Here is an 18,883-nt window from a genome sequence, read left to right on the forward strand (position 1 = left end):
AAAAAATAAGAATTTGAAGTAGAAAATAATATGAAAAATATATTTAAAAATGTAATTTCAAGATATAAATTTAAAAATGTCGAAATTTTCAATAAAAAATGAGTAATTAATTAATTTTCAATACAGCATCTTCGATGTATTAGATATTATGATGTGTCAATTACTAATAACTAATCAATGAAAAGAAATTTCATGTTAAAATTATTATGAGAAACTTCTTTATAGTTTTAGCTTCAAGATGAGAGCTTAAAAGTACCAAAATTTTCAATAGAAAATGAATAATTAATTAATTTTCAATATGGCGTCTTTGATGCATTAACAACTATGATGCGTTAATTATTAATAAACAATTAATTGAGAAAAATTTCATATTAAAATTAATATGAGAAATTTGCTTGAAGATTTAGCTTCAAGATACGAGCTCAAAAGTGTTAGAATTTTAAGTAAAAAATAAATAATTAATTAATTTTCTATTAGCAAAGTCTTTAAAATGGTAGGAGATGCTTTCTATCTTTCTCACACAATATTGTTTTCTTTGTCTGTGACTTTGAATACCTCCTATACATTTCTACTATATTAATAACAAGTCGGAGCTTCAATGATCCAAACGCGAGATGGCGCTGATAAAAATTTTTCAATCATTGCCTAACTTATCGGCGAAATGTAAGTATATTTAGAAGTTTGTAATATAAAAAAAATTCGACAAATATTTCATAAAATAGTATAAATATTTGTTTGAAAAAATGTCTAAATGAAACTTGTATGCAAATATAATTGTATGAAATAAGAAATTCGCAGAATTATTAGAAAAATTATAGAAAAAAAATTTATTATTGAAAGAAAAGATAAAATAAAGAAAAATATAAAAATATAAAAATATATTGTAATATATAAAAATACAAAATAATACATATAAAATATATTACAAAATATAAAAACATAAAATATACAATATATAAAATATACATATAACATAAAAATATAAAAATATAGAAAAATTAATTGATACATAAAATATATATTATATGTAAAAATTTGATCAAATAGTATAAAACAATATAAAATATATTATTGTTAATAAGCAAAATAATAGATTTAGAATCTGTTAAATATCAAAATCATTTTTTGAATGTATAAATTTTCCTGAAGACAAAAAAATACATTGAACATTAAGTCTATTTTGTACCTTGTTTTCAAGAAATAAGTTTTCGTGCTAAGGGTAGGATATAATGATAAATAACATACTTAAACATAATTTCATTTATTATCTTATTATGTTTAAAATCACAATGAAAATACATTTATACATATAATGTACAAATTAAAATGAGATTTATCTATTACAGATCATAAATTATTGGTATTTCTATTTAATTACAAGTGAAAGCTTTTATTTATGTAAGTATATTTGTAAATATTAAATAAGATTAAAATACTACTTACATTTGTGCTTACCATATGTTTAATATTAAACATTCAAAGATATTTATAGCTAAATTTTACACTTCTAAGTACAATACTACCGCATTTAAGGAACAGCAGCATTTATGACTTATTTTATTACTGTTTAAAGAAATTTATATTATGAAATAATATGTAATCTAATTATATTCAATTTATCACATATACAAAAATTTAATTTTATAAATTTTAAAATTGCAATTATATTAGATTAAAAAAAAATTAAAATTGATTTAATATTGCAAACTAATTACTAAAAAGCAAATTTCATTTATGAACAAATTTATTATTTTTTATAGATTAATTGATAATAACATTATTTAACTAATTTTTTTATTCTAGTAACTTGAAAATATATTTTAAGTTATTAAATATTTATTTAGTTTAATGCACAAAGGTATTTCCTATTGAAAAATTTTGCAAATATAATATTTGTTTGTTTATTACATTGTTATCAGTTTAAATTAATAATTAATAATTTATTTCTTTTTTAAATGTATCACATTTTATAGATTTTTTAAGAATATTTCCAAATGTAAAATGCATGATTGAAAATATTGTATGCAATAATGTAATGTAAAATAAAAGAAGTATCATATTGAATAATTATAAATTGAATATAATTATGATAATATTAAACTAAAAAGGTGAGTGATAAAAAAATGTTTTTTTTTTATTATTAAAAAATATCAATTTTCACCTTTTAAAATGAAGACAATCAAAAATCAGATTTAATTGTTTCAAAAGTAGTATTATTTTATAATCAGTCTATTCCTTTAAAAATATTTTTTTTAATATTTTTTTGTTGGAATATATTTTTATACATATTTGCTTGTTTTCATTATAAAGGTGAGATATATTAAATTCAATATTGTTTGCATATAAAAAATTGTTTTATGCTCTTAATTATTTTTTTATTATTATACCATTTTACAAATTAAAGTATGAATAAAAAAAATATACAATGTATTTGAAATATTTAGTATCCCCTGATATCAATTAAACAATATTCTCCGTTTCATATAAAATAATAAATTATATTATTACAATACTACTAATTAATATGACACAAAATATATGAAACTTTTATGTACCAATCATTTACAGCTATATATTTATTGTCTTGTTTAATTTATTTATGTAGCTGTATTTTATAATTTTTTTTTAAAAATAACCAAATAAAAGAGTGATTTTTTTAATCATCTGATTTTCCTATTCAATGTTGCAGGAGATTCTAAATATGATAAACTAAAGAAAAATTGTGATAATAGCACCAAATATAATCTTACAAATCAGCCATGAAATAAATTATAAATAACATAAATTGTAAAAAAAAAATTTACAAAATTTTCCTGATTTTAATAGTAATGATTTACTGTTGAAATCAAGGTCAATTAAAAAGTATTATTTCATATCAAATATTTGTACATCGAATAAAAAATAATACAGAGAATTAAATTCGTTCATTAAAAATTTTTAAATCAAGAATAATGTTTGTTATATTTAAAAATATATGGAGAAATCAATTTTAATATTCTCCTAAGTTTTTATTTGTGTAGAACATAAATGTTTATAATAATCGATCCTTTATCTTGTGTTTCTACTCTAAGTACAATAGTTGTAAAAGAATATAATGTATATTTTAAAAATATTGCACATATTACACCATAATGCAATTACATACACTGCGATAGCAATAGTATTATACTATAGTATACACTATATGTAATGAAGTACATAGAATGTATCACACATAGCATATTATACTATAGCATACACAATATGTAATACAAATTTAGTGTAATTATAGTTTTACAAGACATAGATTATATGTTTTGTATTTGCTGTATTGAAAATATTTTAAATATAAATTTTCAAGATATCAAATTAATGAAAAAAATCTTTACAAACAATTGAATATTAAGAATATGAATATATATTGTAATTTTTATGATATTTGCCAAATAAATATGATAGTGTTCATATGAAAATTGATTTAAAAATGTACACAACAAGATAAATGGATATTTTTTTATAATATCACAAACATTACTCAAAATATTTTCTAAATAAAAGTTCAAATTATACATCCATATAATGAATGTATATCTTTAAACAAAGTCAAATAGAACTTAATAATTGATAGTTACAAAAATTAATTTCTACAATTTAATGATCTCATTTAAATGTTAGAATGACCATAGTGGCATTTTCTACATATGAAGTGACAGAACCAAATGAAACATAACTTTAAATGATAGGAACTTATGACTTGTCCTTAATTTTCAACGTATAATTTGTACATTATTTTTGCAATTTATGCGTAGCAAATATTGAAGACGTTTTCACTTTCGCTGTTCATCGAAAAATTAAGAAAAATAAAAAAAAAATTATATACTTAGTGTAAAATGGTAATCATTGAAATATTTAGAAATTTCGTATTTCAAAATTGAAATAAAAATATATATATATATATATCTAAATTATATATAGCATTATCACATAGTAGCAACTTATCTGCTACGAATTGAAGGATGAAAGAATAATTTCATTCAGTTATTCATGACAAAATTCATAAAGAATAAGATTATCAAATTATCTGAGCAATTTTTTCGCGATGAAACGAAAGTAAAGTCAAAAAATTCAATGAAATTTCTCAAAATAAAGTAATTACGTATTGTGCGGTCGGCCTGTCGAGGTTAAAGCCCTCGCTGACCGTGGTATTAGAGTCGATGTTGCAAGTTTTCTAGGCGTTGGAATACACGATTTCTCTTCCCTTTTTGTCTCGTGTTGCTCCTTGTCGTTCGATTCAGTGGATTTTGAATCCTTCGATTTGATGATTCTTTTGTTCGAAGAAAGATTATCAACCGGCAATTTATCTGTATGCCCATTTTGACGATGCAAGGTTTCCTCTTGACGAGATTTTATTGTACGTGGTATACGATCGGTTGACTTACGTGGGCTTCTGTTACCATTAAGCTCTCCGAGCAACGGAGGATGATGTCGATCCCATGATTCATTCCATCTGCAAATAAAATAATAAAATTAGCAAAATTTTTTAATTTTTATTGCAGAAATTTTTATAAACATTCGTACAATTTTTTATTAAGAACTGTGTAAAATATAATTTATCAATATAAAATATACGACAATACAATTTTAGAAAGCCAAATTTATTTTTTAATTTTTGTCTGATGAATGAATCAAGAATTAAGCAACAATGGAAACTTACCCCACACAGCTATCAAATGCAGCATGAAACATTATTAATTGTAAATCTATTATAAACTCAAAAGAGTGTTTGAAAAAAATGAATTATGCAATCGTATTTTCCAACTGATCATATAATTTATCTATTTATAGAACTACATGCTAGAAATTAATATACTAAAAATGTTAAAATATTACAAAGATACTTTGAAAGCAAAAATTACATATTTTATATGATGTATCACTAAAGTTGTATTTCGAACTGTTGAAAAATTAGTTTGTTAGTTTAATTCAGATTTGTTTGTAACATCAGGATTTGTAATCGAATCACGTATTTAATATGTGTTTCAATTAATTATTACTTAATAATTATTATAATTATTAATAAAGCAAATAAAAATTCTAAAACCAACAAATCATTTAAATTGAACAGAATATTTAAAAAAATATTTCTTTTTTTTTTTTAATTGCATAAATATTATATGTATGTATATTTATATATTATTTATATTTCTCTTTAAAAAAATATCTTTTTTTGCTAATATATTACAGATATATTTCTGTTATTAAAAAATTTATAAATAAATATAACATATACTTTTTAATATTGTACAAAACTATTAATTTCTATTTATTAATTTTATTTACATTAACTACTCATGCATTAATATTATTATTAACAATAAAAAGATTCGATTACAAACCCTAATGCAAGACGTCATATCACACGCTGTTGAATACGGTTAATATTAGTATTTTACATTTCTTGAAATAATTTAATAGAGCAGCATGAAAGAAAAAATAAAAGCGGAATATTGTAATATCATTTTTGCATGCAAAATAAAATTGAGAAAAGTGTTAGAATCGAATGATCAAACAAGTAATCCTAATATAGAAAAGATGCACGAATATAAGGGCATTTAATGCAGAAAGTAGCACATATCCCAATATTAAGTCACACAAACTGACCGACTCTACCTTCCCGATCCTGAAGCTGTCTCACATGGTATCATCGAAGAAGGGTAATGACCAGAGCAGCAAAAACAACATGTTATTTATGACAAAATTCATGATGTCACATGTGAAAAATATTTATGATATTTGCAAGAGCTGTAAATGTTTTGTGTACATGTATGTATTGCACCTAATTCCTCATTATGACAATGTTTGAACATAAATAGATTACAAATTAATAAAATTTCTAAGATTTATTTATAACAATGTAAAAATAATGTCACAATTAAAGATTTAAAGAAGATTTAAAAAGTTCTTTTAAATCATATCTACATGAGAAGATATGTATCCTGTATTTATGTACTTTATGAATTTATATACTGACACATATTTCCTATATTGTTTAAATATTTTACCTAAATCTTTTAAATATACAAATACAAATTAATACAATCTTTTAATACAATCAGAAAAATTTTTAGGAAATCTTATATTATATCATAAAGTTGTTTTCTAAATAATTCAATAAAAAATATAAATTATAATTTATTAATATTAATATTATTATTCTTTTTTGTAAATCATTTTTTTTGTAAATCAAAATATTTTAGATATTTTGAAAATGTTCTGATTTTTTTTTATATTTTTAAAATTTTTCTGATTTTTTTAAAAATGAAAAAAAATTAACAAAATGCTTCTAAGACGAGGAAAAAAAAAATCTCACCTAACTAGAGGCCCCATAACATCATCCTGTGGAAGTGTTTGCAGGAGTGATGGTCCTGCCGACACTGGTCGTGTCTGTATTCATAATTAAACATATAATAAATAAATAAATAAATAATGTAACAATAAACAAAATAACAAATAATAAGATATTGTTTAAAAAATTAATAACTACAAAAATTTATAATTATATGTCTATATGATAATTATTACATATTAAAAAAAAAGATAAATAATAATAATAATATTAAAAAAAGATAAAATAATAATAAAATTTATAATATTATATCTGTGATTTAAATATAAACGCTATCTACACCCAATTATTTATTTCACAAAATTTTGTGCCATATGAATAAACATATAAATGATGGGATTAAATATATAATACAAATAATGAATTAAATATTACATTGATTGCGTTAAATCAATGGAATTACGAAGTCGATAAAAATGGATATTGATATTTCAAATTACTTGAATGTTTTATGTGAGACATCTTAGGTAAAATCAATATATGCACAATATATATACATTATCACGAATAATTTAAATCAATTATTTATTTTATAATTTTTAACAATTTCATATTTAGTATTAATATAAATTAATGTATATAATTTCATATGAAAAATTATATAAAATTATATAAAATTTTTAAGTTAAATAAAAAAACAAATGACACGATTTTCATCGAATAATGCAATCACAAATAAAGTGTGCAATTTAAAAACGATTATGCTGAATTTAAAAAGAAATAAATTTATAACTAAAAATGTACTATAAACATATGTATAATACATTATAAAACTAAAGTGCACGAGTAAAAGTTTTGTTTTTCGAAAACTTTATCACCTATTCAGTGGTATATTGCTATTTTAAAAAAACATCTCTTTTTAACTTACTATATATGCTTTTAGCACGAAGCAAAAATTAATTGTTTTGTGATCATTATTCAAAAATTGATTTTTAAATAAAATATTATTAAAAATCGGTGAGCAATGCAAATTGCTAATCATAAGAATTTGACGCTGAATTTTTTTAATATTAAAAATGACGAATTATCAACATACCTTTTCTGTTTGCGTAGCAGCATTACAAGTATTTGGAGATGAAAAATTATTATGATTAGTTAAAGCACACGTTTGGCCATCGCCATTAGGTCCTTGGAGTTTCGATATTTGGAACTGTAAAATAAAAAATATTATTTATTTTATATGAAAATGTAAATTAAATAGCTGAAAGTTTCCAATTGGAGGTAAATCAAAAAGATATCATTTATCTACAATTTATTTTTTTATATTTTATTAAAAATATATCTTCAATAAAACTTCTTACCTGCAGTACTTGTATAGTTCGATCTCTATCTTCTACTTGACCTTGCAAGAAAACAACCTGTCTACGTAAATCGGCCAATTCATCCGCGATACTACTACCACCACTTCCAGGAGAGGTACTAACATCCGCGGTGCCACCTTCATTCACATTATAGAAGAGACCATTCTAAAATTCGTACAAATTTTTATAAATTATGTCATTACGAAATTGGCAACAATGAATTTTAAATCAAAATGATAGGCAAGTCATTATTTCATAAATTACAATATTTTTTATTTCTTAAAAAAAGAAAAAAAAATTTATATTTCTTTTCTAAGAAAATATAATTAAACTAACCTTCATGGAGTTGTCGAATGGGTTGAGAGTGTCTACCTGTGAATATAATATAAATTATAAGTTATTCGATATTTTATAATTATAAAAATACAATTGTATTCTAAATCGTCTAGTAATAATATTAAATAATAACGATAACGATAATAAATATATATCCTGCAAGCGATAATACGAAAAAAAGAAATAATATAAAAATAAAATGTGCAATAAAAAACATACCCTCGTCAAACCGTTCTCTTCTGACTTGAAGATAAAATCATGGTTGATGACAATAATGAAAAAAAAAAATAAAAGAGTGCGTGTTAATACAGAAGCACATTGATACACATATTATGTGAAACAAACGAAAATATCGTGTATTTCTTATTAATAAAATTCATAAATACAAAGAAGTCGTATCAACCCTTTCAATATATGTTCGATATACCTGTTGAAGTACTCGTTTCAGTTTCAGGAGCGTTGTTTTTATAGAAACAATGTCTTGAAACATGTGTTGATAGGTATCACGATCAACTCGAAGACTTCCTTCATCCCCAGAGTCAAGATTTGGTGATTGGATCTGAAATGAAATATTAGAAATTTAAATATATATATTGATTGTTCATAGACAATGAAATTATATCTTATAAAAATAAAATATTATTATTTTAAAATATTATTTCAATATCACGAAAAAATTGGTACAATTTAAAATGATTGAAGAATAATGGCGATTATAAAAAATTACTTACATTTCTCGATATCCTTAAGGGACTAGAGAATTGGCGATTACGCGTGCTATCTATGGAACGTGGTGAATCAGTCACGGATCTATTTCGCCATATCTTTGTTTTATCGCAATCGTTTCTGAAACAAACAATTTATAAGAATTACAATTTGGTTTTATTTTTTTTTTTCACAATGCTAAGTAAAACATTTATTTTTCAAACAAAGAATCCAAGATATTTGTTTTATATCTTTATTTCGAAAAAATAACATTGTATTTTTATTTTAATTTCAATCAATGAGTCACAAAACTTATAATCGACCATTGTTTTAAGAGATGAATCTACCTTCCAGCCTGAATCGTGGCGCGTGGTTTCATCGAGTTATCACCGATATTAATCGGATTGCTCGTGGCTTTTCGTTGCCTTGGTACCGGTGAACCAACTGTAGGTGTCGAACACTCGGAAGACAAGCCGGAATCACGAGCATCTTCGCCGTTTCGATTCGACGAAACTCCGTTCTCATCTTCAACGACCGCATTTCCACTCGCAATTCGAGGCCTTCCGGTTAAAACTGTTCGCTTCTTCGCGCCTTTCGACGGCTCCATTACACTCGTTTGTTCGACAATTGAAAATATTCTTTTTCATCGAATATCTTTCTTACTTATTTCATAATTATTTTTTTAAGACGGCATTATGGGACGGATTACTAAACACGTGGTAAATTTTACAAATGTGTGGATATTGTTTCAAATATGAATAAACAAATTAAATAATATTACGTAGAGTGGTTAATTTTAAGTTAAATTACTTTAGATTAATGTCCATGAATATACTCGATACACTCGATCGTGAGAATTCATTGAACTGACTTTCAACGAGTAACCTTTTCTTATATTCTCATTTTTTTCTAGTTCGGATTACGTGATTAAAATCTTTGTAACATGCTATTCTTATAAATTATAATTTCTTGTTACAATGTAATAACTTTTTTTAATAAGAAAATAAGATACTGTAAATGTATCTAAATTAAAAAGAAAAAAAAGAAAAAAATTTCGTTAATAAAAAAAAAAGAAGAAACAAATTTTTTTCTTTTCAATTTATTTTCAAATCAAAAAAATTAAATTGCTAATAGACTTAATGAACTCGCTACTGTCGATAAGTTAAATAGGCTCCATTAATTAAAGATAGTTACTCCTCCATTTTTTCGAGAGGTCTGCGTGCTTAACTTCTCTATTGATTACAGTGAATGAGAAAGTGAGTGTCTTTCGAAAGAATTCTGTGCAACCTACACATTTGCAACGATAAAATCATATATCTCGGTTCTTTTAATTAAAATGTGGTTATCTCGCAGTCAAATACATATATACGCGAGCGAACATTTCTTTATTATCAGACATCGAAAAAATTTTTATAAATGAGATTTATCAATGATTCGTAATTATTTTTAAAATTTATATAAAAAATTATTTTTCATCAACATTTTAATCCGCAACACTTTTTTTACTTTTTAACTAAAAATGAAAAAATAAAAATTATAATAATTTAAAAAATACATGATATTTTTGATATTGAAAAATGAAAGATAATATTGTAAAGAATAATAATTGATAATTAATTCATTTAAAAAATTCGAATTGTGCGTAGATTTGTTTCCTCAAAATTTTTGCATTTATATACAAATACATACCTTTGACATCCTGGATCTTAAATTAAATTCAAGATTATAAAAAAAGATATAAAAAATTTTATCACAAACATCTTTAACTACTTTGAGATCAACATTTTATATCAAATGCAATCTATTATAGAATCAACACCATTCCATCAAGCTACAAAAATAATCTTCGTTCTCCAGTTTCTAACCTCTCGACCAAGACTCGTCGAGTTAGCGAATGTGGAACACAGATCGAAACAAAAAGGAACGAGGGTGAGTGAGAGTGAGGGCAACAGGAAAGGGATAGATCCATCACAAATTATCGGTGTCACGAAAGAACCTGTCAAGCGAACACGAAACATAGATCCGCGTCACGAAACGCGCGGTCCCGTCACAGATTTAAATAATTCGTTCAATCCTCACTATAGTTTGCGCAATGCGGTGTCCTCGTGCGCATTTACGATGCACATCGGTAATTTTTACGATCGACATTTGGCGGGAAAAGGAGAAAACGTGTGACAAAATGCACGTGACCAAAATTTGTCGTTAGATCTAATCGCCTGTTCTTAACTACACGCCACTGCTCAGATCGCGATGTTTACCGGCGCTCTGTGATCTGTAAAATGAGCCGGCATATCGTTGCAACTAGTTTCGACTTTCGTTATCGCGCATGCGTAAACCAGATTACAGCGTTTCGTTCGATAACACGAGGAATTGCGCCAAACCGGTAGAAAAGTGGGGGTGGCGGGCAAATGAAAAGAATAAAAATTACTCGGCAGACTGAAGAAATTAGTTTTCAAACCTTTGATAATTTAAAAGTGTGAAGAATGTGTCTGATTCGATTATGTATGAGAAAAAAGAGGGATTAGAGGAATGTTGAAGATGGATCTTTTACAAGTGAATTTTTAAAGCGTAAAAACAAACAATATCTTTTTCACATAAGATATAAATATTATTTCCCTTATGATATATAGGTTTTTATTTGGTCATTTCAGTGAGAAAAGAACTCTATAAAGAATTAAATAAGATTTTACAATTAATAATATAAAAACGTAATCTACGTTATGTATTAGGAATGATGAGTCTTTTTGTTTTTCTAGGAATTTCTAAAATTCATAATAAAATTAAATAAGAGGCAATAATCACATTTATAAAAAAAAAAGATATAATATATTTTAAACTAAATATTATTTTTAATGAAACTTGATAGATATTTTCAATATGGTTAGAAATATTCTCTGTTTGTAGATGTAAAATAAAAATCTTCTTTTCTTCCGTTTCTTTTTCCATTTAGAACAACACTTTCAAATTATCCACGTTCCGTCTACGTGTCGTCTAATTGCAGTCCTATTAAAAAGACATTCATACAATACAGACATATGGTACATACATACTACGTGTCAATTATACTATAGAATTTTTTATTCTATCTTTACTATTTTTAATTTTATTAAATTCTTATCTTTTTTCTATTTTTTTTTTTCTCTCACTGAAATACAATTTTCATAATCCTTCTTTACATTACATTAAATCAAACGAATTAAGAAATTAAAAGATAAAGAATAATTGCAAATGAAAGAAATCTATCCTTTCGCTTAAAAGTAGTTGGGAATGAAGCAAACGATCAATACTCTTCTGCTCTTTCGACCCTTGACTACGGTTTGGCGTCTCTGGTCTAGCGATTCTCCTTTCGACCCCGTGTCGACGATTCTCTCCCTCGAAACCTGCCACTTTGCCGCCAACTCGGTGAATATACGTCGTCTCAATTTTCGCTTCCTGTCGCGGCGTGTTAAACGCTCCATAAGTCAATAACCCCTATTTGCATCGAGATCGATCCGCAAGAATTCGCAAATCGCTGATTCAACCTGTGGCCCCTCTTTTCGTTCTTATCACTGATTTCCTCAACTTGCTTATCGCACATTTTCGTACATGGCTGAAGATCCAATTCAAAGATGATTCAAATCACACCTTTTACCCGTATAATAAAATTCTTTTGCAAACTTTAACACCGATATCCCCGATATTTTTTCTTTCCGTTAAAAACGTTTCGTTGTAAACTTTTATACGGAAAAAGTAAAATTGCTTTTTCAAATCGAAATTCCAACTTCCTGATTCAATATTTTTCTTCTTTTTCTTACTCCACTATTCCGATTATTCCAAGTTCGTTCGCCTCGCGCCATTTCCCCGTCGGTTATCGTTTCAACGGCGATAATCACATCGATATTTCGCGCGGAATCGCGCGGCATCCGAGAATAACCGAATAATTAGCAATTAATCCTGTCGCGTGGACGATCGATTTCCCTATGGGGAGGAATACAATGTTCATCGAAAGTCATCCCTCCCTCCTCCCCTTGGGGTGGGAGGAGAAACTTCTGCCTGCCAATGCCCTTTGCCAGAAAGTTTCGACTCTGGAGGATATCCGGCGAGCAACAAAAGCGCGCCGCCGTTTCATTTTACGACGTCCATTAGAATATCATGCATTTCTGAGCGAAACCACCGTTAAAACGACGGGAGGGGAAGGGGCGGGAGAAGGGAACCACTTGCTCTCTCGGTTAACTTATGTGCTGGCATTTTGTCGTTTCGGCAGACGAATTTTCCATCTTAAACGCCCAGTACAATATCCTCATTATTCGAACGCTTATCTTGGTATGATAAAAATAAGGGTTTTTTCGAGGCGATAAAATTCACCCTCAAAAGTCTAAAAAGAATATAGTTTCGTCTATCTTTTATTAAAATCTGAATGTTTTACGTACTTAAATTCTCGTATGATAGATTGAAAAAAATTAAATTATTGTTCTAGTAAAATGATATATTCGGAATTTAAGTATCGGCATGCATATTTTTATTGTTAATTATTTTATTTGATTGGAATATTTTGAGCCAATATATTTCCGGAGTCGTGATACATTTCGATTTACGTTCAACGATAGGGAAGGTTACTCTTTAACTATTTAAATACTTTTTGTAAATTGTACATTTTCGAAAGGAAATATTTGTTACGAATTTCCAAGGATTTTAGACGAGCAAAGTGATTTTTAAAGATATTCTATATATGCGTGAGATTTGATCGAAGAAAGTGATGGTAGAAAAAGAAGAAAGGATGAAGGAAGAATAGAAAGAAAAACTCGGTTAACTAGTAACGCTCTGATTAATGTCGAAACCGTTCTGCTTGGCATAAATTACCGTGTTCGTGATAGTTAGCCATAGTATTTCGATTTCGCTTCGATCGACCTAACGGTTCGAAAGAATATCGTTATTCCCTTCGTTGAAACGTCTGGCGTTGTAGAAAATGAATTACACGGTTGTGCGCTTATTACGCGTTAAATGTGAAAAGTTAATAAAACAAGAGTAAGTAAACGTGACTGCAACGTACACGACCGAGACGAAAGTAATATTTTCGTGGAAACGAAGAGGATTGTAAATATTAATTCTTTTAAGAAAAATTTTCGATATTATCCTCGAACAAAAATAAAATTAATCGAATTTAAACTGAAATCGAGCGATATTTTTAATCGTTTTAATCATTTGTACCACCATGATTCAAGGAAAATTTAATTAATCCCAAATAACATCAAGAGTACTTAAAGATAACAAATTTCTAAAAGCAACACAAGTAAATCACTAGAACTGTAAGGATACGTTGGCACCTAAAGATAACAAGTTTCTAAAAATAACTGAACAAAAATAAATCACTAGAATTCTAGGGATATGTTTACCCTAGTTGTTAATACCTCGTTAATAAGATACCAGAGATTCAAAACAAACACAATTCACCGTTATTTATTTAGACCATAATAAAACCACAACTAAGCTCGATGAGCTGTAATTTTTCGATTAAACGATTACAGGATATCACTTCAAAGCTTCTATTACTCGGCTAATAATATTATATGCTCGCAATAATATCTTGTAAGCGCGCATTAATCAAATACTCGGTTACTTTGATACCATTTCAGTGCGGCGCATGGTTATTTTCATCGGGACAGGTTATTTACCCGAGATATTTTAATGCAGAATTCCACGGAGAATTGGACAAGGGTACTTTGCCCAAATGGAACATTGTAAGTACTTCAACATTATATACGCGTTAAATGATAATAAATTGAAAATTCGTCGCGTTTGATGTACGTAAAATCTTTCAGAATTGTGTCAAAATTGACAAACCCCAATGTGCAATGACGCGTGGAAGTATCTGACTCATAGCTGTAAGTGGTTCGAAATTAGCTGTCAGAGAGTCGTTAACGGGGAATTCGAATCAAATTTCGTCCAAAATTAATTAAATTTCCTGCCATAATTGATCCTATTTTTTAATAAAAAAAAAAAACACGTAACAATTTGATAATAATTTTTCTTTCGAAAAATACTGCGTGAAAGATATTCAATGAAATATTAATCACCGAGAATATTTAAATAAGAAAAAATGATAAATTGGTTTACTCGCTTTAAATATATATCACTGTTCAACACTCCCATTTATTCCCACTTAACTTCAAGGCAATGTTAATATATTTTTGTTAAGTAGCGAGATTGTAGACCCTTGTGTGCAAGGACAAGAACATGTAAAACCGGTTTTTGCGGTTAAATAAAAGTAATATACATGATTTAATGCAATAAAATGATTTGAAAAATATATTCCTCGTTTAATTAATTTCATCGGATAAATTTGTCAGGGAAAAAATAGAATAAATTTAAAATCGTATTTAAAAATAATATTAAAAAAAAAATTATTTCGATTAATAATTCGAATAATAAAAAGAAAAAAATACTATTGCGCGAATACACATTTCCCTATCTTCATTTTTCCATCTCGCAACGTTATCGTCTGAATCATCAGGAAATTTCTCTTATACAGCGCAATCGTAACTTCATAACATATTGTGTTACGTATAAAAAATGCGCGTTTCGTTTCGAAACGCTTCCTTCGTTTTTTTTCGATATCAAAATCAGCTGTTTCGAAACAAATTTAAAACTTATCATAATTTTTTTACACGTCGAAATTATTTACCCATTTGCCGCAGAAATATTAGCTCGCGGAGGGGTACTCTTCGTCACGGATGGCTCCTTCATAGCTCCTTCGATCCTCCACGCTATTTCCCGCCACTATTATCCTTAGCCACGATGCCTTCCAACGATATTTCCCAATCCTTATCTCATTTGCACCATAAACGTTGCTCTTTTTCCCCCCAATCTTCCCACAACTTTTCTCTTCTTAGACACACGTGTCCAATTGTATCCTTCCCCCCTTCAGCGAGCCTCAAACGCGTAATTTGCCAATTTGGAAAAGTTCTCGAGGCAAAGCATAGCCGGCCAATTGCGCAACACGCGACGATCCTCGCTGCTGCGCCTTTCTTTCGCTTCCTCCGATAATAATCGTTGCTCGTTTCAAATCGGTGGCGATGATTCTCAAGGATACCGAACTTTCCCCTCTCGGTTTCTCGCTATTAAACGCCGCCTATTTACCTTCCGTCCCAAAGGTTTTTTTCTCCGTCTCTTCCTTCCTTCCTTTTCTCCCTCCTCCCCTCTTTTTGCCGTTTAACCCTCGCCTCCTCGAGAACTCGGGCAGACGGCGAACGCGATTACCGCTTTCCAACGTGGGGGCTCCTGTTAAATGGCTATTAAACCTGGTACGGGTTTTAACGAGTTTACGATTATACTTCACACGCCGGTTACTCGAGCAGGCCTCGACTCTTTCATTAGACCCGGCCACGCGTATTTTATCGATTGTTTCCTCCTACTTTTTCTCTTTTTTCTTTTTTTTTTTTTTTTTTTTAGATCGGAGAGAAGGTTTAATTAAATCGAGATCGGTGGAATGAAAGGATAGAAATTGACTTTTTGAGATATATTAAATTGTTCCAATTATGATTTTGGTGGGCCTGGGTTTTGAAAAATACTCCATCTAATTTGTTTCCTTTAGGTTTTTTAAGAATTAATTTCAGTGCTCCCGAACGACAACGTTGGAAAGTTGCACAAATTGCAAATAGATTAGATCAATTATGGAATAATTAGATGAATAGTAAAAGGGGAAACTGAATAAAACTGCATAAATTGTGTGTAATAAAATATGTAAGTATGATATAATATCTGAATATAACTATTCTGAAAGAATGAAATAGTAAAAGTTATAGAAAAATACAGGGAGATTTGTACGATAAAAAAAGAATTTTTGGAACAATCTAATACTCTCTACGAGCACCGTATAACGAGTATTAAAGAAACGTTCTTTTTATCATTCTTCCAGAAAATTAATACACGTATCAGCGTTAGCGTACATAGAAAAAAAAATTGTTATTATTAACGCGATTTATCGAAGAAATTTCACCTATAAAAAATTCCATGTATAATTCAACGATTGTTTTTTTTTTATCTAAAAAATTTACATTCATAATTATTGAATTTATTTATAGCAATATTAACGACAATATTAAGTTTCATAAATGATAATAATGATATTACGCCATTTCGTACTATTTTTCATATTATTTTCATAAGTATTGGCTTCTTGTTATATCGGGTAAATAGAACAAACATTTTCAAACGTTAGAAAATAAACGAACGATAAATAAATATTGACTCGCTTCGATATACCAGCATCTGTTAGGATTTTAAATGCAGCCTTTATTTGTTTCGTACATAAATACATCTTCATCGATACAATTGCAACAGCTATTACGAAATTAAACATCTCTCCAACCAAATAGAATAATCTTCAAACATTAACGAGGATGAGGACTTATTAAAAATACGTAACACATTGAATTTTACAGAAAAATCTGGCTCTTTCTTCTTATTATTATCATTATTTTCCTCTTCTTCTTTCGTACGAGTAATGTTCGAAACGTTTAAAAATTACATCGAATGGATGAATGGTTTCTCGAAGCACAGATACATCGTAAATTTTTTTACACTTTCGCGTAAAGTTTAATCGAAAAATTGTTTGAACAGCATCTCACGGCTGAGAATGAGAATTTTTTTTCGGATGAAAATTTTTGGACCGCGATTTATTTATTCGTTAAAAGTGTTGAAAAGCTAAGGGTTAAAAATTAGGTACACAATTAACATTCGTCCGTTCGAATAAAATAATTTATAGCACCTTTAATGGCGGCATTTCAACTAATTTACGTATCGTTCCTTACGTATCGTTTCAAACGAATAGCGCTCGAAGCAACATTTACGTAAAATTATTTATCAGCTCGATATATCAACGAATAAAATAAGTTAAATAGATAGATAATTGTAAATAATTACGCGCATAATAATGTATATACGTATATAATGAGAATAATTCTTGATTTCTGACATAACAGAAAATTATATTCGTATTTTATTAACATTATTGCAATATATAATATTTTTATTTATTTATTTATATATATATATTTTTTCTTTCTATTGAGTTATCAAGACTATTATCAATTGCAATTCATATCAACGTGATACTTGTGATAAGAAGAATCGTAAAATCACGCGATTTTATCGATAAGTAATATTCACAATCGATAATTATTAAGAGAAATAAAGAGAAAAAATGTAATTAATACTGCATATAATACGTTCAATCGGTTGAAAAAAAAAAAATAATGAAAACAATATGTAAATTCAATCTCTATAATCGCAAATTATTCTTTTCCACAAGAGAACTGAATTTTCAAATTGAATTCAAAAAAAAAAAAAAAAACAAACTTATATACAATTTCACGACGAATTTTATCTTTTTAGATAAAATTCTCTTTTATATCCTTTGCACACAGTTGGAAGAACTCGTTAGAAGTGTAAAATTTCTAAAAAGGACGAAACAAAATGGAGTTTAAGATAACCTAACAGATAAACCTATCTCTCTTTAAAATTATCAAAGAAGCATATGTTACAAAGAACGTATTCATGTTTAATAAATACATGCATACATTTGTAATTGTCAATTGTATGCACCTATATAATTATCCAGTTTTTATATAGACACCTTCATACTTGGCCTTTATTAATTTTTCGCTCTGAATTCTTACGTAAATGCATACATCGACTAGTCACACTGTATATGTTTATTAAACACTTCACGCTTTCACTGTAACATATAATTCCATTTCTAAAATACTTATATTTTACTTTGATATAAATAATAAAAGTAAAAATAACATTGGCCTAATCTGAAATTATCAAAAAGAGAAAGAAAAGTCCACGATTTGAATGAATACAATGCGGATGATTACGTACGTCGTGAATCATAAATGCCGCCAACAACATCACGAGTGCCTTAAACTCCCCCGAATAAAATTCTAAATCCCCTTTTTCATCGTTGCTTAACCAACCTCCTTCCCTTTCTCGCAACCCTGACAGAACTTCCCTCTAGTTGAAATCATTCTGGGGTGCACGCAGGAAGGGGGAGAGCACGTATGATTCACGAATCGCACGATACAGCGATTACTCCGTTATTGTTCGTATGAATTTTTGTTCGACCGAGGGATCGAGGCACTTAGAAGCCGCATCCTTTCAAAATCTCACGCAG

At 27.7% G+C, this 18,883-nt stretch overlaps 1 protein-coding gene and 3 long non-coding RNA genes across 12 annotated transcripts in view; 2 read left to right on the top strand and 2 right to left on the bottom strand.

The window, feature by feature from the left end:
• The first annotated feature begins 595 nt into the window (after window positions 1–595).
• On the top strand, window positions 596–1,689 carry LOC133667509 (uncharacterized). Its single transcript, XR_009833195.1, has 2 exons — window positions 596–1,219; window positions 1,347–1,689. It is a non-coding gene; the product is annotated as an uncharacterized LOC133667509 (long non-coding RNA).
• LOC108000374 (uncharacterized) overlaps window positions 1,246–18,883 on the bottom strand; it is a 43,082-nt gene continuing 25,444 nt past the window's right edge. For 3 of the 9 annotated variants that reach the window (XM_028667994.2, XM_017060663.3, XM_062086686.1), the window contains 8 exons: window positions 8,754–8,868; window positions 8,450–8,581; window positions 8,242–8,265; window positions 8,023–8,058; window positions 7,687–7,851; window positions 7,422–7,535; window positions 6,350–6,423; window positions 1,246–4,486 (listed from right to left, as the gene is read on the bottom strand). In XM_028667994.2, the coding sequence (XP_028523795.1) occupies window positions 4,132–4,486; window positions 6,350–6,423; window positions 7,422–7,535; window positions 7,687–7,851; window positions 8,023–8,058; window positions 8,242–8,265; window positions 8,450–8,581; window positions 8,754–8,868 (1,015 nt within the window). In that variant the 3' untranslated portion in view covers window positions 1,246–4,131. Of the gene's footprint in view, window positions 4,487–4,787; window positions 5,666–6,349; window positions 6,424–7,421; window positions 7,536–7,686; window positions 7,852–8,022; window positions 8,059–8,241; window positions 8,266–8,449; window positions 8,582–8,753; window positions 8,869–18,883 lie in introns of those variants that run through there. The other 6 variants (XM_062086690.1, XM_028667998.2, XM_062086689.1 and 3 more) reach the window with 6 other exon arrangements.
• Window positions 8,903–13,606, bottom strand: LOC133667507 (uncharacterized). The gene is made up of 2 exons (XR_009833193.1): window positions 10,417–13,606; window positions 8,903–10,240 (listed from the first exon to the last, which is right to left on the bottom strand). It is a non-coding gene; the product is annotated as an uncharacterized LOC133667507 (long non-coding RNA).
• Window positions 14,308–15,015, top strand: LOC114577894 (uncharacterized). The gene is made up of 2 exons (XR_003698331.2): window positions 14,308–14,444; window positions 14,526–15,015. It is a non-coding gene; the product is annotated as an uncharacterized LOC114577894 (long non-coding RNA).

Source organism: Apis cerana, linkage group LG16 (assembly GCF_029169275.1).
Source record: "Apis cerana isolate GH-2021 linkage group LG16, AcerK_1.0, whole genome shotgun sequence".
Lineage (NCBI taxonomy): Eukaryota > Metazoa > Arthropoda > Insecta > Hymenoptera > Apidae > Apis > Apis cerana.